This window comes from Danio rerio, chromosome 18, assembly GCF_049306965.1.
Source record: "Danio rerio strain Tuebingen ecotype United States chromosome 18, GRCz12tu, whole genome shotgun sequence".
In the NCBI taxonomy this organism is placed as follows: Eukaryota; Metazoa; Chordata; class Actinopteri; order Cypriniformes; family Danionidae; genus Danio; species Danio rerio.
Genome location: NC_133193.1, coordinates 19,043,303 through 19,066,850, shown reverse-complemented (window position 1 = coordinate 19,066,850; position 23,548 = coordinate 19,043,303). Strand labels below are relative to the sequence as shown.

Here is a 23,548-nt window from a genome sequence, read left to right as displayed (position 1 = left end):
GAAAAAGATCTCACCTACCAGCACACTGGAACCTCTAAGACCAATAGAGAGATTTTAGTCAGGAAAGCAGTAAATGTCCTAAGTCACGAATTCATGCTGAAACTACCTACATTTTAGCTAGAACTACCTGGATATATATATATATATATATATATATATATATATATATATATATATATATATATATATATATATATATATATATATATATATATATATATATATTTACAAATAATGACCCTAGTAAATTTAAATTATGCCATCATTTACTTGCTCTTAATACCAAACGAGAAGTTTTTTAATACACTTATTTCGAGAGGAGCACATGCTTATGATTGATCATGTCTTGATCATGATTCACCAATCAGATGATTCTAAACTCACTATAAATAACCAGAGTTTCGTATTTCAGTAATCTTCGTCTTAAAGAATCCCCCTTCCACCCCTACTCCTCATCCTCCACCCCTACTCCTTTCCCTTAATAGGGTGGCACGGTCGCCCAGTGGTTAGCACGTCACTGGTTCAAGTCCTTAACAAGCCAGTCGATGTTTCTGTGCATCTTTGCATGTTCTCCCCATGCTCACATGGGTTTCCCCCGGGTTCTCCGGTCTCCTTCTACAGTCCAAAGACAAGCATCATAGGTGAATTGACCAATCCAAATTGCCACTATAATTAAACTCTACTTCAGCAGTATACAGTTGAAGTCAGATTTATTAGCCCCGTTTATTTTTTTCTCCAATTTCTGTTTAACGAAAATTAATAACTGATTTATTTCATCTTTGCCATGATGACAGTAAATAATATTTGACTAGATATTTTTCAAGACACTTCTAAACACCTTAAAGTGACATTCAAGGCTTAACTAGGTTAATTAGGTCAACTAGGCAGGTTAGGGTAATTAGGCAAGTCATTATATAATGATGATTGGTTCTGTATACTATCAGAAAAAATATATATCTTAAAGGGGCTAAAAATTTAAAAAACTGCTTTTATTTTAGCTGAAATAAAACAAATAAGACTTTCTCCAGAAGAAAAAAATATTATCAGACATACTGTGAAAATTTCTTTGCTCTGTTAAACATCATTTGGGAGATATTCAAAAAAGAAAAAAAAAAATCAAACGGGGCTAATAATTCTGACTTAAACTGTATGTCTACATAGCAATCCCTAATTTGTCATTTATAAGGGGGGAGTTTTCTGAGGGAACCCTGGGTTCGAGGATATTATGAGTTCAGGGCTTTCTCCCGAGACAGCTTTCCAAAAACGTTTTAAAATCAATCATCAGCTAAGTGTGAACTCTTGAATTAAAATATACTGAATTAATGTGATGTAATGTCAAGCAAAACAAAGTTCATTTTGAGTTAGGAAAGAGCTTGAAACGTTCTCTCCAGCTGATAAACACCTTTAAACTACCATTGGTCAATGACGATTATAAAAAGGTAGATGGGCTTTAAGTGTGTGTTAGTATTAAGAGGGAAGCCCATATATGCATGCAAGTTGAATGATTTGCATGTGAATATATGTTTATCATAGCCAGTGGACCTGGGTAACAATAAGGTAATACCCCCAAATCCAACCTTACCATAATTTTTTCCAGCAATGTTGACATAATTTTCTTAGCTATATTAGCTTAAATATAATTTGCTGATGGAGGTACAAAAACACAAAACATTTTCATGCAAATACTTTTTCCCTGACTCAAGAGTCCAATGTCTCCAATGTAAATAATCTTAAACTTTAAGAATAAATATTACAAAATGTTTTTTGCAGATTTTCACCCTAAAGAAACTGTTGTAAAATAATAAGGTTCTTTCTTCATTTAGATGTTTTTCATAGAACCATAAGTGCAAAAAAAAAGAACCTTGATTTAAAAAGAAGTGTATAATATATCTATAAAAGCGAGTAAAGGTAATCTGGACAAGTTATGTGGCTTCTGGGTTAAAAAAAATCTAGCAATTTTTTAAGAATTGTGAGAATTGTTTATGCGTTCCATGCAATTATAATGGGATTGTAATTGCATGAAACAAAATAAATTCTCACAATTCTCAAAAGTGTTTTTCACAGTGATGTCATACAATATCCTTTTTTAGGTCCTCAAAGAACCTCCTGGTGAAAAGTTATTCAAAGAACAATTTTCATTATGTGGTTTCATTGTGGTCTGGTGATGTTAACGGCTCTTCAAGGAATCAGCCATACCAATAAAGAACCTTGATTTTGAAGAGTGTGAAGGCTTATGATTATCTGCAGAGCAACAAACAAGCGTGCATCATAAGTTGGCGTCATACAACAAACAAGATATCAAAATCACTTTCCTTTGTTTAAAAGCTTCTCTCGCTTTCTCTCCCTCTGTTGTTTTTTACATCCCCCTGTCTCTCTCTCTGTCTTTAGTTTCAAATGAGAGACATGGACCTCTACACTGCAGCACACTGTAACTATAGCAACCTGTGAATTTCACTCACTTTCTGTATCATTTCTTACCAATCACACTGGTGAAGGCAATTGAGTCACATAAAGAACCCATATATAGAGTCTGTTCAACTGGACAGTGCAAGGGGAAAAAAAAACAGGCTTTTAGCGTACCGGAATCAACAAATTTGACTTCAACTATTAGCTCCTCAAAATTCAATAATGTAAACCATACAATTCTGTCACTTCACGTTCTAAATGCGTTCTGTCATTGAGGTTTTCAGATTAAATTTTCATCAGTGACAGAATATATTTCTGAAATCATCTGCATACAAATGATGCTTCTGCATTTTGCATGCATGAACCCCCCCCCCCCTCCCCCCTCCCCTCCAATATCTGACAAGAACAAAGATTTCAATTCCAGAGGTGACGTTATCATACTCACAGTAAACATGAGTTGACAGCCACCCAGAATGTAGTCCAGGAAGGAGTAGTCTCTTGTAATCTAACAAAAAAAAACACACACGTCTTATATTAATATAAGCACATCACATAAGCCATCCTTCCACAAAGGTTGAAAAATGGTTCATTTGAAAATTTAGTGAGAACAACTGAGTCATGTTCTGTTTTAATGCCTGAATCCATCATAGGGCTGATTAAATGGTGACGGTGCAGGAGTGACAGGTGTTTTGTGCTGATATTAATACATGCTATTTAAAGGGGATTTAGCACTATAAAACTAATCTGTCCTTTCAGAGAAGCTGCAATTAAAGACCCTTTTATTTGTAATACAATTGTAATTAAATAAGCCGGAACATGGAAGGTGCTTTAATGTGCAAGCAGAATGTATTTAATCATTTCTTTTGCCTTGTGAATAGTGAATGTGTCACCATTCTTTGTTTCTTATGTCCTTACCTTGCATGACTTCAGAATTATGATTCCCGAGTTTTTGTAACTCTTTTTTTTCTGCTTCTTGGGATTAATGCATTCAAACTCAACCTGTGAACGGAAGGTACTGTGTTACTATAGTGCAGGATAAATAGTTTTTGTATGTATTAGACAATGTTGACAACATTAAATAGTGTTTTCGTAAATACATGTACATATTGATTGTTATTCATGTCTAAAATGATTTATATTATTTCAGTAATTTGTATAACATATCTTTAAGTTTTACAGTAATTCAAACCCCAATATCCAAAACTTACCCCAGACAGTTTTAAGGAAAAAATTTAAATGTAATAATAATAATCATAAAAAAAGAAAATCCAATCAAACACATTTCACATTCCACAACTTCAGACTTCAAAAGCTTCTTCAGATATTGCAAAATTAAGCAGATTAATTCCTTATTATGTGTGTGAGTTTTTTAAGAGCCAAACATGTTATAAGGTTTCTTAACCAAAGTCCAATGGAGGGGCAATTAACATTTATCCAACACAGAACAATACATCATCTTGCTGGTATTAAACACAAATTTATTCCAGTAATTTGGAATGTTTGCATAAAATAGTAAATATTAGCCATAAAAAACTCATTTTGGTGAAGAATTAAAACAAATAATACATGTTAATATACACTGATTGGCCACTTTATTAGGTACAGAATTCAGAATTGCCCTAATCCTTTGTGGCATAGATTTAACAAGGTACTAGAAATATTCCTCAGAGATTTTGGTCCATATTGACATGATAGCATCACGCAGTTGCTGCAGATTTGTCGGCTGCACATCCATGATGCAAATCTCCCGTTCCACCTCGTCCCAAAGGTGCTCTATTGGGTTGAGATCTGGTGACCCTACCATCCGAATGTCGTAGTAGAAATCGAGACTCATCAGACCAGGCAACGTTTTTCCAATCTTCTATTGTTCAATTTTGGTGAGTCTGTAATTGTGAATTGTAGCCTCAGTATCCTGTTTTCAGCTGACAGGAGTGGCACCCGATGTCGTCTTCTGCTGCTGTAGCCCATCTGCCTCAAGGTTGGATGTGTTGTGCACTCAAAGATGCTCTTCTGCATACCTCAGTTGTAACGAGTGGTTATTTGAGTTACTGTTGCCTTTCTATCAGCTCAAACCAGTCTGGCCTTTTCTTCTGACCTCTGGTATCAAAAAAGCATTTGCACCCGCAGAACTGCCACTCACTGGATTTTTTTTTTCAGACCATTCTCTGTAAACCCTAGAGTTGGTTGTGTGTGAAAATCCCAGTAGATCAGTACTTTATGAAATACTCAGAGCAGCCCGTCAGACACTAACAACCGTGCCACATTCAAAGTCACTTAAATCACCTTTCTTCTCCATTCTGATGCTTGGTTTGAACTTGTCCTGACCATGTCTATATTTGCGTTAACGAGCAGTTGGACAGTACCTTATAAAGTGGCCAGTGAGTTTAATAAATAATAGATCAGCTTTCTATACACTATAATAAATAAAGGGTTTCACACAATTCATTCATGTTGTCCCAGAACAAATCGATTAAGTTAACTTAACAAATTTAAGTAGACTGAACATAAAAAATATAAGTTGTCCCAATAAAATCTCAAGAATTGTGTTGTTTTAGCTCATTTTAAATAGTTAAATTGAACAAGCAGTAAAAATAATTATTTGAGTTTATCTAGTATTATTATTTTAAGGACTCTCTCAAACAAAGCTGAGACACAAAAATGAGACATAATCTATTCTGAAACAAAAATCCAAGTATCAGCATCATCTGTGAGTTCTAGAGAGATCATTCATCTGAAATGCGAACACAGAGGGGTGACAATCACTGCGGGAGCTCAATTACTTTACAACATGACACGAAATACATCATATCTCTGAGCAAAGGCTGTGCAGCAGAATGCCAGTACCTGAGTGAACGGGTGTTTATTAGTACACTAAGTCGTTCTCCAAGAGAACATTTAAACGTGTTCTGCCAAAGTGTGACTGGCAACGCACAATGCATGTTCTGGTAAACAAGGCAGCGGTAAAACAGGAGCGATTTGCATCTCAAAAGAGCCAGTTACTCTCTCTGTTTCTCCCTCCCACCTCTTTTCTCCTTCTCCCTCTGTCTCTCCCTCTCACTCACTAATTCTCAGCTTCATTATGCCAGATAATGAGGCATAGCTAGTACTCACATAGTATTCTGGCGCAAGAGCGGCAGGCGTTAATGTGAGCCAAGCTTTTACTTCACGCGTTTAGTTTCTACATTGTGGAAATTATGAATCTGCATGGTGTTAATTGCAGACAAGCCCACCTCCACTCCGTTCTCTGCTTCGCTCATCTTGGTCACGGAGGTCTGAAACTCGCCGATGAAATCATGGCCTCCGTCGTTGTCATAATCGTAGCACAGCACCTGTGACATCATATATTTACAGTGAGTTGTGACAATGTGGCTCATTGGGACATAAACAGACTTGACCAAGAGAAAAATCAAAACTGCTTAGTAGGTCTTCGAATACTGTATGTAATGTAATGTAATGTGTATTTATATAGCACATTTATTGTGTATAGTCACACACCCAAAGCGCTTCACAATCATAAGGGGGGGGGGTCTCTCCACACCACCACCAATGTGCAGCATCCACTTGGATGATGCAACGACAGACACAGGACAACGGTGCCAGTGTGCTCACCACACACCAGTTATAGATGGAGTGGAGAGGCAGTGAGCCAATTCGGTGGATGGGGATGATTGGGACAAGGCAGATAGAAGGAATTTGACCAGGACACCAAGGTTACTACTCTTTAAGAAAAGTGCCATGGGATTTTTAATGACCACAGAGTCAGGATCTCTGTTTAACATCTCATCCGAAAGATGGCACTCCTGACAGTATAGTGCCCCTTCACTTTACTAGGGCATTAGGACACACACAGACCGCAGGTTGAGAACTGCCTGCTGGCCTAACCTAAACCACTTTTAACAGCAACCTAGTTTTCCCATGTGGTCTCCCATCCAGGTACTGACCAGGCTCAGCCCTGCTTAGCTTCAGTGAGTAACCAGTCTTGAGCTGCAGGTTGATATTTGCTAGTAGGTCTTTGAATATTGAAGTTAAGTGAAACATGGACCTAATATATATGTTTTGATTTGTTTGCTTTTTTAGCTAAGCACAATGTAAGCATCATTATTTGGTATTATTATACATATATAATGTTTTTTAGAAAACATGAAACAGATTTGTTTCTGAATTCTTTAATTAAATTTCTTAAAAAGAAAAAAATGTAGTAATATAAATGAACAAATGTATTATGCATAATATTCAAATATGACATGAGATGTGTTTAAATTAATTTGTGCCCCTACTAACAGCAGCATATGGCACTGAAACTTTTGTATTAATGCATTATAAAACAACCATGGATTCAATCCATGGGAACACACATACTGATAAGATGTATACTTTGAATACACTGTAAATCACTTTCCAAAGCATCTGGCAAATGTATACTGTAAATGTAAATTTTGCTAATTGGGGACAAATAGTGAGTAAGGGGCCATCTGTTAAACTATATTTTAAACCAACTGAATTTTTGATTGGACACATGTAAAAAAACAGTCAATAATGTTACTTTAAACCGTAACAGTAAGTTGTTTTAAGCTATTTCAATATGAAAAGTTTTTCTTTTTGGGATCACAGTCTCCAATATACCCCAAAACACATTCATTGTGTTTAATAACACTTTAGTTTAGGTCACAATCCATACTATTAACTACTGGCTTATTACCTGCCTATTATTAATTTATTAACTGTTCATTATTAGTTATAATGTATGATCTTATTCTACATCTCCAATCCTACTTAAAACTGAAACCCAACTTCTACCTCACTAACTATTAATAAACAGCTAACTAGAAGTTTATTAACCCAGGAGTTCTAGTCAATAGTTTGTTCATCATTTTTCTTCAACGTACTCCCTTATTTATCAGGAATCGCCACAGTGGAATGAACTGCCAACTATTTCAGCATGTTTTACGCAGTGGATTCCCTTCCATCTGACACCCAGTACTGGGAAACACCCATAAACACGTATTTACATGCACACTTATGCACTACGGCCAATTTTGTTTACCCAACTCACATATAGTGCATGTCTTTGGACTGTCAGGAAAACCAAACTACCTGAAGGAAACCCATGCCATTCAAACTCCATACAGAAATGCCAACTGACCCAGCCGGGACTCGAATTAGCGACCTTCTTGCTGTGAGGCAACAGTGCTAACCACTGAGCCCTCGTGCTGCTGTTAATGGTTCAATACAGTGAACTGTGCACCAAACTGAAGTGTTGCCATGAATTCTACTGAGATTTTTTACACACATCCTATAAAACTGGACAGTAAAAGACAACAACTTCATAGAAACACACACACCTTGATGTTTCTGTCCACATCTCCATTACAAAGTGAGATTAGAGGCACTGTGAAAGGCTTCCATACAGGATCCAGAGTGTTCTTAATGACCTAATATCACACACACACAGGCAATTATTATTCTTTTCATTAAAAGAATGGATCTAGTCTAAAATACAAGCTTCACATCTGATAAAACAGCAGTAATAAATAGTCTACATCAGGGGTCTCAAACTCAATTTACCTGGGGGCCGCATGAGGCAAAGTCTGGGTGAGGCTGGGCCGCATAAGGGATTTCACAAAAAAAAGTCCTCAAATGCCATTATTAACAGTTTTAATTATTTCTTCTGAACATGAAGTGTCCTGAACATTAATAGAACATTGAGTGAAGATTATGAACAGTTCTTCTGAACATGGCATCTTTTGCCTACTCCTTACTGCCCGAGACTTGACAGCGCTTCTTTTCACAAATCTGAACCACATTTGGCTTTAGAGTGGAAGCAGTTGAGACCCTCAGTATGGCTTGAAGATGATCATTATTAAGTCTAGACCTGTACTTTGACTTATTGAAGTTCAAGGTGGAGAATAACTTCTCACACAAATATGTGCTCCCAAAAAGACCTAGTCCTAGGGAAAAAAGTGGGGGAACTCACTCAAAACTTCCATTCCCTCACCTAAAAAAAAGGCGTATATATGTATAAATAAAACACCCCCACCCCACTCCAGTCACATCAGTCTGTACCAGTCTGTATCTACCTATAATATATGCAGCATGTAGCTGAGTGGCAGGCAGGGGCGGGAACAGCTTACCTTGGTTCTTCCCGCCCGTCACAGCGTCTAACAAAGAGGCGGGGTGCGTGGTGACGTCACCGGCATCCCCGCTCCTTTGTTTACACGGCGGGCGGGGAATGCCAGTGACCGCTGTGTACGGATAGAATCAGCGGAGCTGGAAGCGCTCTCTCTCCCCGCTCCGCTGATTCTGTCAGTGTACAGCGGTCGGCGCGGGCCACAAAATATTGCACTGAGGGCCGCAAATGGCCCGCGGGCCGCGAGTTTGAGACCCCTGGTCTACATAAATGAGAATATCACCAACACGGTATCTATTTAATACCTTACCTCTGTTCTGTGAACCATCATCCATTTCCCATCATCCCCTTGTTTGTGGAACTCTAAATAAGGGTCTGATTTACCAAAAAAGTCCTGAAAAACAGCCACAAACAAAATCATTATCTTCTTTCAACGAGTGCTTTTGTGAAGTGCTTGAATGGCTATCAAAAGCTCTTAACTCACCTTTTTATCCAGCTTCCTCCCACACATGGTTAGGGTGATTATTCTGTTGTCTGATAACTCCTGCGCTGTTATCTAGACCAAACCAAGCAGATCGTGAAGCTCTCGTACAAACTCTATCAATGCATATGTCAGTTCTGGTGTGCTATGCGGGATCTTACTGTGATGGCCCCCTTCCCTGCCGGCTTGCCATTAGCCAGAATCAGTGGTCGATGCAGCTTCTTATTTGACACGATCTAATACAGAACAGATGGCCCAATAAATGCACAAGTAGAGGCGATACAGAAAGCTAATTTATCATAATTATGATCATAAAAGCTTATGGTAATTACTTGAGATTATCTAATTAGGGTGATGCCAAGCAGCATATAGCAGATTGACCTGAGATTTTAGACATCACTTGGAAATACTTTGTTTAACTATATTTACTTGTGTTTTAAAGTATGGATTTGAGTAAAATGGGAACATTTGTTGCATTAATAATGTCTGATTACATTTTTTTTTAACAAACAAATGATGTTTATTCCACCACATACTGCTTTCTTAACTTTCATTGGACAAAAACATCAATACCGCCTTTTCAGAAAGAAACCATAATACTTTTTTAATGATTTTAACACCCCATTGAAGCTCTAGATAACAACATTTTCCTTATACATTACCATAAAGACATTTTTTAAATAGTTTCTTATTTACTCCATAGCAGTAAGTAAAATGTTATTGATTAAAAAGTGCTACTGTACCACTCCCAATGTGCAGGTGAACTCGCCCAGAAAGTCGTGTTCATAAAGCTGAGAGCTGCATTTGTCCTCATCAAACATGGCAAATTTCAGCTTCTGGACCTCCTCAAAGTGGTAATCCACTTGAAATTTTACCCCAAATACTGGATTCAGGTTATTAATAGCCGTCTCTGTTCGAGCCAGCTGAAAAGACATAAAAAATAGAATATGTTTTTTGTTTAATTTTAAAAAAGGGTCAAGAAAGATAACATGAAGTTATACATTATTAAACATTTTTAACTGGTGGAGAAGTTGTCATATAAGATTGACATAACTATAAACTATTTTTACATACAAAAGAGCACATGATATGCACATATCAGTCAGATGAGTGAGAGGAATTTGTTGCTTGTACTGATACTATATATACATATTTACTATATATTTCCCAAATGTTGTTTAACAGGTTCAGTAAATTTTCACAGTGTGTCTGATAATATTTTTTCTTCAGGAGAAAGTCTTATTTGTTTTATTTCGGCTAGAATAAAAGCAGTTTTTAATTTTTTAAAAACCATTTTAAGGTCAAAACTATCAGCCCCTTTAAGCAATATTTTTTCGATAATCTACAGAACAAACTATCAATATACAATAACTTGCCTCATTAGCCTAACCTGTCTACACTGTTAGAAATAAATACGCGAGCTGTCACCTGTGGTGGTACCTTTTTTTAAAAGGTACAGTACACATTTGTACTTAAAGGGTTTATATTGATACCTCAAAAGTATATATTAGTAGATAAAAAATGTAAAAGAGATCCCTTTTGAACTTTTAAGGTACTAATATGTACCCTTGAGATATTTATATGGACCTTTTAGGTACAAATTTGTACCTTTTGAAAAAGTACCACCCAAGTGAATGCTGTGAAAACTTCTTTGCTTTCTTAAAGGTCATTTGGGAAATATTTAAAGAAGAAAAAAAATCAAAGGGGGGCTAATAATTCTGACTTAAACCACATATTTTTTTTTCTCTCTCTCTCTGCAGAAACTGTATAAATAGATACCAAATTGTATGGCAGTCCTTTATATTTGCCCCTTACACTGTGGTTCATTCTTTCCAGTGCAATATAAAGTAAAGTCGCAAGATAAAATATGACAAATATGACATTGAGATATTTTTACAATTAAAGTTACAAATGTACTTTTTGTGTGCCTGAATGCTTTAAACTCGCTTGAAATGCATTTAAAGCACATGCAAATCATGAAGTTTCACTCTCCTATGGTTATACTTTGCAATGACTCAAGTGATAAGATTAATTTACTGAATAAATGAATGTTATCACTTTTTTCCAGAAGATTTGAATCACCTCACATTCCCAGATACAGTGAAAGACTGTTCCTTTAGGTTTTTGGCATTTTAAACATATGCCTGGGATGTTTGGCTTAAACTTACTTAATTTTCCAGGTTTGATGAAAGTACAAACAGAGGATATGTTATTAAAAGATTGCACATCTATCCTTGAAGTCATTAGACTTTTTTACAAGATGCAGCAAATGATTGGGTTTATGTGTACACAATTACACACTCAGGACTGACATGAATAAGATGACATAAAGCCTATATTTATGAGGTCCAGACAACATTTCCAGGTGCTGATAAACCAGGAGTTTCTTCTCTTTTTTTTACTTTTTAAAAACAGTAGCCTTTTTTTAAATTTTATAAGCACATTTTAATTTAAATGTTCTTAATAATAGGAACTAATATGCATACGCTTTAGCTGCTTTACTGGACCTATTACGCTACTGTATTTCAATACTGCTCATTCTGGTGGTACTTGCAAAGACAACTTTTTTCTGAGGTGGTACTTGATGATAAACGTTTGAGAACCACTGAGATAAAATATTCCACTATTTTATAATATTTTCAAGTCTTTTTTGCCATTCTAATAAGTTTTTTTTATTACAGTGATTTACAATATGTAATCATTTGTAAATTTCAAAGGGTTTCTCAATAATTAGTTTTTATTGTAATAAAAAAAATTAAGAAGGTGCTAAAATGATAATAACAGTCATTTTAAAAAAGCATAACAGCAAGTGAGCATAAATTATAGTTGGGACAAATCTATATAGTTAAATACAAGGTTATATTTATAAAGTAAAAAAGTGCTCCATATTTCAAATATTATTAAATATATTATTCCATTTTACAGTAATGAAATATTATATTGTATTTATTATGAACAGTGATAACAATACTGGTATATACAGATGATTAAAACATGAAAGAATTTTGGGACAGCTTCTTTTTAGTATTTATCTGCATTTACATTTATTCATTCGTGATCAGTGTTCTAAATTTTTAAACACCATGTTCTAGAATGCATTTTAGCATGCATTTATCTACCACAAGCGCATTCCTTTGTTTGTCTCTTGCTGTTTCCATGGCTACAGTGTGTGGTAGAAGAGTGATTTTGTGTGCTGGCCTGCCCTACTGACCAGTGACTCTGGCCTGTGATGATTGAGCTCTAAAGGCACAGTCCCATAGAGAGCTCAGACACTGCAACCTAGTTTGCTCATCAGTTCATTCGCTTTATTTGATGTTCAAAAAGATTTCTTCCTGTTTTGCTTCCTACATGCCATCTTTTTCAGTTTTCCACACTATCAACTTGTGCATTTGTCTCAAAGGATATATGTTGCTTTCTAAGGCTCCCAAGAGGCTTCTCAGTGATAAGTTTTCAGTGATAAAAATTCAGATGAGTTTTCCTTTTCTATGTATGTATTAATAATTAATAATATTATAAAACATGTATATATGTATATATATTAGGGGTGTAAGGATACACTCAGCTCACGATGCTATGTGTATCACGATATAATGTTCACGATTCGATATGTATCACGATATTTGGAATAAAAATTTAAAATTTAACTGAAATGCAAATTTTACCAAGTAAACTATTTTTTATGTACTTCTTTTGTTTCAACTTGTTAAACTGAACCTTCTTTAAGAAAATAAATTAAACAGGCCTGTCTCTGGAAAATAAAACTATTTAAAAACTTCTTAAAAATATTATTAAAATGACAGAGACAAAATGAAGGAACAATTTAAGTAAAGGTGCAAAAAATAAGCTTTCAATTGAATTTAACAGTAAGAGCTTAAGGCTTTGCTTGGTCACTTGCGTTTTTTGTGTGTGCAAAAAAAATCCACATTTTCAGGTAATCAGCAGTTCTATAAGATAATCCTGAACTTATGTGTATCTGTCTGAGAGGTTTTTAGGGATGGCTGTCTTCATGTTGGGCATGATGAGTGACAGGGTGGCCGTCTTTTCATTAACTTACACAGGACAGTCGTGGCTCTTTTCAGCAGTTTAGGCAGGTTTACTATTTCTTCTGCGTCGCTGATGTCGGCGCTATCAAGTGTATCATGTTGACGTGCATTTTTGTGTACCTCTGTACTCAAAAGAGTTCATGCTCATCGTAATCATAACTCTAAAATGCGATATGATTGTTTAAATAATGTGTACGTTTTCGGTTTCATTTCCACTGCTAAGTGCTGTTCATACTTCCCACGCGGCTCCTGAACGATCACTCTGTTCCACAAACTGAATGTTGTTTACTACTTTATTAGTCACAACCTGCAGGTTCTGTTCACTGAAGCAGACGCGCGCGTATGGCAAGCCGTTTTAGCATTTAAACCTTTGTTCTGACTATCCATAAATATATTTAATTCATATTTAATTAAATTCCTTTAGAGATATCTCTAATTATATTTTGACTAGTCGAATTATAATTATGACTAGTCAAAATACAATTAGAGATATCTCTAAATATATTTATGGATAGTCAGATCAAAGGTTTAAATGCTAAAACGGCTTGCCATACGCGCGCGTCTATCATAGTCCGCCCTCTGTAGTAACAGCTCACGTCATGTGTGATTTTGCGGCCGCCAATACATCATTATATGAAGACAGAATGATATTTTAGGATGAATTGTACCTTATAAATACAGTATGTGACTCTTTCAACACCATTAGGAGGTATCCATGTCGCTGTGCAAAGTATGTAAATCACTGTGAAGACTTTAAAACTTAGGATGTTTGACCCAGTATGCGTGTCAAAAAGCGGACGAGTCTAAAGCAATGACTCTACAACCGAAATGTTGGCAGACGTCTGATTTTGAGAGGATGGGCTATCCTCTATTTCAACTCCACTCATCTTGGTCTGCTAACATTACTGCTGCTGCAATCTGAACTCACGTGCGACAGCAGGTGGAACGTAGCTCACGTGCAAACAGCTCAACTAATAAGAGAAAACGGACGTCATGTCGTAATCAAATCGTCATAACGCCACGATGCATATTGAGACATTTTTGCATCGCAATAAATTGTACAACGATAAATCGTTACACCCCTAATATGTATATATATATATATATATATATATATATATATATATATATATATATATATATATATATATAATTTCTAAATCTTAATCTCTAATCTTATATCTTAATTAATCTGCATGTGAATCTTTTCTCTCCAACTCATCAAGTTTAGTTAAAGGTTAACTTGTAATATCCACAATACTCTGTGAAGGTAAACACTTTATATCACTTCTCCTTACCTCCACCCAATTGCCGTCCACATCATGGAAAAGAACACAGAATGGGTCTGATTTTGATGCTACGTCGCGGTCCAGCAGGTTAGCACCGCAGACTGAGAGCTCCACTTTTGTGACGCAGTGCTGGGGCCCTAATGCAGGACCCACATCGGGCCCCGAGCCCAGAGTATAGGCCATGGAGAAGGGAGTACCTCCTCTCCTACACCCTGGGGATTACAAAACAGTATTACTTTATTTACAAAACCTTAAAAAAAATTATTAAAATAAACTTAAAAATGTGATTTACACATTAAACCTTATTAACTGCAAGTAAAGTTCGTCCTACTTTAAATTAGAGACCTTAACTAAATATGTAATTACACTGAAATTAATCATTCATTACAATGTACTTTCTGTAACTACAAATTTAATTGCACTGTTGTCTCATCCCTTACACCTTTAACTACCCATACAACCAAATCTGTTCCTAACCCTACCCGTATCCCAGCTCAATAGCATCAGAAGTGTTCTGCAATACATTATGAACAAAAGTACATTGTATACATTTTTTGATGCAAGTACATAGTAATTACAGCTGCTTAATATAAATTGGGAACAAATTGTCTACTTTAATGTTTTAAATAACTTTTTTTAAAATAAAATGACAAAATATGCATGAAATCACGTTTTATTGTCATTTAGCATACTGTATGGATAAAGCACAAAAACCATGAAAACTTCTTTTTTTCCCTGTCAGGGTAATTTTTTTCCAAATAAAATTTTTAGGACATGCAAATTTAATATAATTTCAATGCCAAATATAAGTTTTTTTACCAGTAGTCTCAGACTTTTGGACCCCACTGTTTCTCTCATGTCTATTTCTCAGCATTATGCAAGCAATTTCTGCCATATAAAACGTACTTTATTGTTGTTTATTTTTGTAATTGTGTTTATCACTATTAAATGTGATAAACACAATTACAAAAATAAACAACAATAAAATATCATGCTTAATTACAAAATGTGCAAGAAAATATCCACCTTTTTAACAAGTAAAAAGTGTTTTATTGTAACAAATGTCTGTTTCAGATTTTTTGCTGTCAAATCATATGTTTTGTCAAGTAAGAATATACATTTGAAGCCAACGTTATTGTCACAGTATTTCCTATTATATTTTTTGTCTGAAGAAAGTCTTATTTCTTTTAGTTTAGCTGGAATAAAGAAAGTTTTTAATTCTGTAAATATTTATTGACAATCATATTAGTCCCCTTAAGAAATCTTTTTTCATTGGCTACAGAACAAACTACTCCTAATAATCGTACCTTCAACTATCTATATAAGTATTGTCCTTTTTTAAAAAAAAATCACAACAGTATTAACTGCATACCAGAGTCTCTGCAACGGCAGAGCGTTTCTTCAACTTACACTTATTTTTGCCATGAGTAGTAGAGATGTTGCTGCCAGACATATGTAAATCATACTCTCTTTCTTCCAGTTATAAGTATATTACTAACGGCATTAACTCTAAAATAACACACTGAAATTAAGCCACTGATTAGATGTACAAGAAACCACTAATAATCAATTCCACTGAAAAAATAAAATAAAACAGTAAACCTGGATCTTAGTAAAGAAGTGCATTGCACTGCTTCCTTTAACCAACTATTTTTTTTGGTAATAACTGCATGGTCCTCCGACAGAAAGCTCCTTAAATCAAGAATAAACCCGAAAACACTGTATGATTTGCACACGCAGACAAACACGCTCACAGAAGACGAGCGTCACACCACGACATGAGGAAAACAGCGAGGGCTCTTGTTGCTTAGATACTGATGTACCACTGTCGCTTTCTGTGTTAATGTCACAAACCACAATTAGGCTGTGACCACCATAGACGAAGCACGAGTGAAAATGACTTTACACAATCACAACACATCACCTGTAATGTTACAACTAATCATGCTAAGGAGAGGAACTGGTTGGTTTGACTGTGCACAAATGTATGTAAAAATGTAGATTAGTCAACTTTCTGTACAATGGAAGTAAATGGGGCAAAGACTTTAACATACAATTACTGTAATTGTTTTTATAGTAAATCACTGTAAAATTCCACAATAAAAAAATTGTTAATTAGTTTCCTTAATATAAACGTTGAATACTATAATAGGTCTAATGGCACACTGTTTGACATACCGTTTTTAAACGTTTTTTAAAGAAGCATGAAATGTAAACTGACATTACTAAATGTCTCAGAGCTCACATTTAGGAGATTGTTCGGTATGGTTTATGAGTAAAATGTTATTATTTATTTTATTCAATAAAGTTATGATAACTTTCCTTGCAAATTTCAAGTTAAAATGTTGTCATTTAGAGCCTTTTTTCCAAATAACGACAGGTGGTCAGAGTAAAAAAACAAGTGTTTTCATTTGTTGCAACTAACAATCAGATATTCCACCAAATATAGATAACTCTTCTGAAATTAAAACATTGCTATTATAAAAAAAAAGAATATAAACATATATAAACCTTTTTGTTATTTCATGCTAAATGGCAACATTTTATTTTAACTTGGAGATGTTCCAATTGATTGGCTGGCGATCGGTAACAGCTGATCAAATTTCACAACTGAATCAGTACTCACTGATCTGGCCCATCTCATGAACTGATTGCAAGTGTTTGTTTACAATCAGAGAAAGATGCATGTGCGTGCCTGGGTTATACATCAGCAGCGCTACAACCCATGAGCAGTGGTTGCAAATGGCATTTTTCCTACCATTTTTTTAAATCTGTTTTATTTTATAAAGCTGCTACTGGCCATTACATGTAAGCAAAATAAGGGAAAATGTTCTCATGTAATGCCTAAGTTATATAAAGTCGATGCCTAAGTCGATCACCATGGCAAGAAATCAATACTCAGCATCTGCCGCAAAAATCCTGATCGGAGCATCCTTATTGGTTTATGGAATAAAATTAAAAATTATTTTAATATACAAAATATAACTTGATTTTCAGTTGCTCTCTTCCTTTTCTCCACAGCTATATGTCTTTATTGTGACTAGAAAAATTAAATGTTTCTATATTTCTGGCAGTTTTTTTGTTTTCTCAACAATTTTTTTAACAGTGTACTCATCGTTTAAGACATATAGACAAGAGGTTAACACTATGTGTTAATAAGATTACAGTCAGTAAATTTATGCTCATTTTACAACCTTTTTCAACCTCACACTTTGTCAACACAGCACTATAAAGCTCAAAGCTATAAAATAGTTGCATAAACTGCATTACACCCTAAATAATATACACAATTTAACAGAAGAATTAATGAGTAGGTGTTTTATGAACTATTCAGGACCCTAATCACATCACTTGCTTCACAACAGTCTCAAAGTCTGATATTTGAAAGAAAATCAGAAACAAAACGATTTGGTGCACACTTGCTATTATTGACAACATAAACTTGTTCCTATGCCAATGAGACAAAAACTCACCTAAGTTTGAATCCCAAAATGGCATCTTTGCGTTTGTAAGGTTGCTTTAATTCTAAATAAACTCCACACTCAAATAACCATTATATAGTGTGGCAACTTTTCCAGCCATTCCCAGAATAATGACACGCTCCACATGACTGTGATGTCATGGAAAAACTAACACACAGTCTCAACACTATAAGTAAAGTACACAACTGGATGAGACGTGTGGTTTGTGCAGCGTCAGAAACTCCACGAATGAGTAACCTTCCTCTCAAGCTTTCTGGTGTAATCTGTGTTGTCCATAAAATCATTCAGTGTCCTCCTAACATCAGTCCACAAACACATATCCGATATGACTTAGCCTAGATTATCATCAACTTAGGTTGATTCATTACTTAGATAACACACGGTTAGGCAATAATGTGTAGAAAACATTAGAGTGGAGAGCTGTAATCAAATATGACAGTAGGTGCTATGGTTTTTGATCCATTTACATGATTGTATTACTTATATCTATAGTCTTAGTGAATCATACAGATTGTAGAAATAAAACAATCTGCATTTTTATTTTGATTGCTGAACCATGAAAATCATCAGACTGCACCAATGACTATTATATTATATTATATTATATTATATTATATTATATTATATTATATTATATTATATTATATTATATTATATTATATTATTCTTTCATTCATTTTCTTGTCGGTTTATTCCCTTTATTAATCCGGGGTCGCCACAGCGGAATGAACCGCCAACTTATCCAGCAAGTTTTTACGCAGAGGATGCCCTTCCAGCCGCAACCCATCTCTGGGAAACATCTAAACACACATTCACACACACACTCATACACTACTAATACTATTCCAGCATATGTTTTACGCAGAGAAGGATACCCTTCCAGCTGCAAACCAGTACCAGAGCACCCGAAGGAGACCCACGTGAACGCAGGGAGAACATGCAAACTCCACACAGAAATGCCAACTGGCCCAGGCCTAAACCAGCGACCTTCTTGGTGTGAGGTGGCAGTGCAAACCACAGAGTCACCGTGCCGCCCTCTAAAAATTAGATTATATTTCTTATTTTGATGTCTGAATCAATAAAAATGTGTCTAAAGTGATTTTATATATCTAGGAAAGGCAAAAATATTAAATACAAGTAAAATGTCTCATGCTTTAAATCATTTTAGAGAAAATATAGGTGAAATTATGTTATTCAGTGTAATAAATATATTTATGTAAAAATTAAACAACACACATATTCTGAGCTGTACTTAACATATAAACAAACAAAGAATACATTTTAATTAAAAAAATTAAGGAGTATTGTGGGGTTATTAAACACACATTAAATACATAAATAGATTCATTCATTCATTTTCTTTTCTGCTTTGTCCCTTTATTAATCCGGGGTCGCCACAGTGGAATGAACCGCCAACTTATCCAGCACGTTTTAACGCAGCGGATGCCCTTCCAGCCGCAACCCATCTCTGGGAAACATCCACACACACTCATTCACACTCAGACACTACAGACAATTTAGCTTACCCAATTCACCTGTACCGCATATCTTTGGACTGTGGGGGAAATCTGCGGCTCCAGGGGGAAAACTAGCGAATGTGCGAAATATTTCAGCCCAAGTTTGCACACAAAAAATGTTTAATATCTTGCTTGTTTATTTAAAATAAGCTTAAACAACACAATTCTTGGGGACAACATAATTATTTTATGTACAATCCACTTAAATTTGTTAAGTTAGCGTAATTGATTTGTGTTGAGACAACAGGAATGAATTGTCTGTATCCCTGAATTTTTTTACAGTGCATAAACCAGTCGACTTGTGCTAAAAAATGTTATTGCTCAAACAAAGCATAATTGGTATAAAATTAATTATCATAAATAATTTCACAAAAATATAAGCGTCACTTCTGTCTTTGAAATTACTGAAGTTTGATTAGAGATTTTGAGGTGAACTAAGGTAATCACATGATAAACTTGAACTTTACCCTAAAGGTAAACTAAACACATAATTTTGTGGTATATTATTATGTTCAGAAGCAGTGCCTTTTGCAGAACTCCAGACATAAATCACACATTTAGAGATTTTCTAGGGATTTTATCTTGCAACATAATTACATCGCTTCCCTTTCATACTTCCATTCATCATCTTCATCATGTACAATAGTGTGCAAAATAGCAACAGAGAGAAAGATCTAAGCTACATGATGTCAATTCACTCTTCTGTTGTTATTGAATATACATTCATTAAAAAATACTGATTGTAAGTTTTAAATTTTGGGATTCATATAGTTAGTAAACAAACTGGGTTACATGTTCAACTGCAATTTAAAGAATGCATGACTATATTTACAAGGTATTTACAAATATGTGACTTTTTAGTGCAGTTTATGCAACACCAGTTTTGCTCAACTGCCAACCACATATTCGCTTAAATATTATACAGTGCGACATCCTGTTTACTCTATGATGAGGTGACAAACCATTGAGCATTGAGAAAAAAGTTTATAATGACTAACAGGACAATATGAATGGAGGCTGTAGCGGATGTAGCAGTTAAATATTAGTCAACTTCCCAAAAATAATTATTCTTTTTTTTTAACCAGGATCTAATGTTGTTCAAAAATTTTATTAAATGCAACCCAATTTAAGAAAAACTTGCATACACATATAGTAGGCTGACCATGTTATTCAATTTAAATCCAAAAATCTATTGCTATCATACTTTTTTTATTTATGATTATTTTATTACTTTGTTTATTTTATTACTTATTGTTTTTTTATTAAAGCAGAACAGTCAAGCATGTTTTATAATATTAGTATTTTTTTAAGTGTTGGGGTTTAATAATGTTAGTGCATTATACTATATGCATGCATTACGTTTATTTAAGTTCATTAAATATAAGACTTTGTATAAAACTTTATGCAAATTTATACATTTGTACAACCAACAGGAATAGATTGAACTCAGTTAAACTCGTTTTTGTTGTTTGTTTGTTGCATTAGGGTGGCCCTTTTTGCCTCAATTCATGATTTAAAGATGACATTTCAAAGAACTTAACATGTTTTGCAAATGTATTTTATAAAGGTTTATCATGTTGATCATCTTTACGCATTTCTTGACGCAGTTGTGTTAACGTTCGGAGTCCGGAGGCTTCTGTTATAAGGCAAAATTATTAATCGCATATATGGCTTGACTGTTTGTTGTTTTCATAAGCGTGCACACCTGAACTCTTTATGCTAATCGTACTTCCTTTCAGATGTTAAAAAGTAACACCCTTCATGTTTGTGTATGGTAATGAATACTTCATAAAGTCACTGTATAACTCATTAACTCACCTCTCGAAGCAATGCGCAGCCTTACTTTTCTTCAGCGTCTTCTGTCGTTATTTGTAGTAATGTGGCAGCAGCTGTGCGCTTCAAAATGTCTGTGGGTTGATTACACTATCCATCCAGATAATAATATATGCCAGTTATGATTTATCAGATGGTAAACGACGTTAAAGAGGAAGAAAGTGCTTCCCGCGCGTGCAGACTTCCAGAGTCGCGCGCTCAATGAACCAACAGTTGTGTAGTTTTCACAGCTCTGAACTCCGCCCGTGTGCACATCTGTCATTACAGAGCTCGCCTGTTCTTCTCAACGATGCCACCGCCGGGAAGAGCTTAATAGGAAAAAAAAGGTGGAAAGCTAGTAAATTAACACGTGTTTTACGTTTGTGCCTTTTTTATCTTGATGGATTTTTGCTAGAGCGCGGACGCGCGCAAATGTTCTGGAGAACTTGAGAGGGAGAATAAAAATCTTTAGGTATATTTTCATATGTAGCCAATTACAGTGAATAAAACAAACACGTGCTTTGGTCGTTGTTGATTTCAACCACTTCAATCAAATTTGATTTTAAAATATTAACAAAAGGCTGAGACTGATAAAGAAGCAGAGACTGATGAAGGATCATTTTTGAGATTGAATTGACGAAGTCACTGTCAGCATAGTTGTTGACAGCTATACACACTGGACGCTTTTTTTCTGTATTATTCTATACATCATCCATGTTATCATGATTGGCATGTGTGGTTTAATCCAGGTGACCAGCAGTTTTTAATGAACACACACAAGTCTATAGCGATCCACATCCTTAGCATTGATGCTGTACTGCCATCTAGCAGTGATACAGTAGTGTGCATTATGTTTGAGAAAAGGGACACTTTTTAAATACTTCCACTACACAGATATTTTGTCACTACTTACTTCCACGTCTTTATAAACCTTTTTGAGTTTGTTTCTTCTGTGCACCACAAAAAAAAAAAAAAAAAAAAAAATTCAAAAGCTGAAAACCTGTAACCATTGCGCATGCCTAGTAGGAAAAACAAATCTCATGGAAGTCAATGCTTTCTTCAAAATAACTTCCTTTTAGTTCAGCAGAATAAACAAGCTCAAAAAGCTTTGGAACAAGTGAAGTGAGGGTAAATGAACAATTTTTCATTTTTGGGTGAACTATTCAAAGAGATGCTTCACTCAATATTAAAAATTACTTCATTTATTTCCCCGTATGTGATTCTAAATGTTTATGGGTTTATTTCATCTGTTAAACAACATAAAAGAAGATATTTTGAAAAATGATGGTTGCTGGCACCAGCTGACTTCCACAGTAGGAGGAAAACATTACCATGGATGTCAATGAGTGCCAACAACCAGCATTTTTCCCATCAAAAACAACAAGTTGACTTTAATTAAAACAGATAGTAAACCTGCTGTAACTTGAAACTGTAAAGTTGACTAAACTTAATTTTTATAATTATGCAGATATGTAATTTACTTTAATTTAAAGCAACTAGTTCACACACTTTTTAAAGTAAAGTCAACTAATCGCTTTCAAAGATTTTGAAATGTATCACTATACACTTTTTTGGTACAGCTTATTAACACAGATATCTAACTCTGTGCCTTTAGGCATGTAGACTTGGTCATGACAATAGGTTTCTAGTTTTGATAAACCCCTTGTTGGTGCCAGAGATGAGAAGAGAATGACCTGAGTGGTTCAGCTGATTGAAAGTCAACTGCTCGTTTTAACCGAGGTCTGCAGAAGAGCATCTCTGAATACACAACATATTAAACCTTGAACCGGATGAACAACAGCAACAGCAGAATAAGATGTGATGTGATACAGTGCTGTGGGGTATAAATTGGTGGCACATGTTTGAAAACCGGTTTCTTGAACATGTAAGTGAGTTTAACATTAAATGGCCTCTCAAGTTACCAGATGTCAGCCCAGTTGACCCCTTTGGGATTTGCCTGGAATGGAAAAACACATAGTGGATGTGCAGCCAGCAAATCTGCTGCAATGATATGGTGCAGCCATGTCCATACAGAACAAAATTGTTTTCAAAACTTTGTTGAATCAGTTTTAAAAAGCAAAAAGAGGCTCCACTTCCACTAAGAAGCACCTACTGTATTATGACAAAAATGAAAATTTACTTGTTTATTAATTGTTTCCAAATCTTTATGAGTTTCTTTCGTGTGTTTAACACAAAAGAATATATTGAAGAAGCTTGGAAAATAATGGAAATGTAAACATCGACTTCCATATTTAGAAAAACGTGGACTATTTTTCAGAATATTACTTTACTAATATAATATCTTTATTTTATTTCAGAATATTGTTTTGTGTTCAGCAGAAGAAAAGTACATGTTTGTGACATTTTTATTAAAAAATTTTATCAGATGTT

At 35.0% G+C, this 23,548-nt stretch overlaps 1 protein-coding gene across 4 annotated transcripts in view; it reads right to left on the bottom strand.

Moving 5' to 3' along the window:
* cpne2 (copine II) overlaps window positions 1-21,412 on the bottom strand; it is a 43,188-nt gene extending 21,776 nt beyond the window's left edge. For 2 of the 4 annotated variants that reach the window (XM_073929295.1, XM_005159116.6), the window contains exons 1-10: window positions 21,164-21,412; window positions 14,356-14,558; window positions 9,758-9,937; window positions 9,176-9,250; window positions 9,018-9,089; window positions 8,844-8,927; window positions 7,749-7,838; window positions 5,637-5,735; window positions 3,322-3,405; window positions 2,852-2,911 (exon numbers count right to left, since the gene is read on the bottom strand). In XM_073929295.1, the coding sequence (XP_073785396.1) occupies window positions 2,852-2,911; window positions 3,322-3,405; window positions 5,637-5,735; window positions 7,749-7,838; window positions 8,844-8,927; window positions 9,018-9,089; window positions 9,176-9,250; window positions 9,758-9,937; window positions 14,356-14,529 (918 nt within the window). In that variant the 5' untranslated portion in view covers window positions 14,530-14,558; window positions 21,164-21,412. Of the gene's footprint in view, window positions 1-2,851; window positions 2,912-3,321; window positions 3,406-5,636; window positions 5,736-7,748; window positions 7,839-8,843; window positions 8,928-9,017; window positions 9,090-9,175; window positions 9,251-9,757; window positions 9,938-14,355; window positions 14,559-17,819; window positions 18,156-21,163 lie in introns of those variants that run through there. The other 2 variants (XM_073929294.1, NM_001045075.2) reach the window with 2 other exon arrangements.
* Between the last annotated feature and the right edge of the window lie 2,136 nt (window positions 21,413-23,548).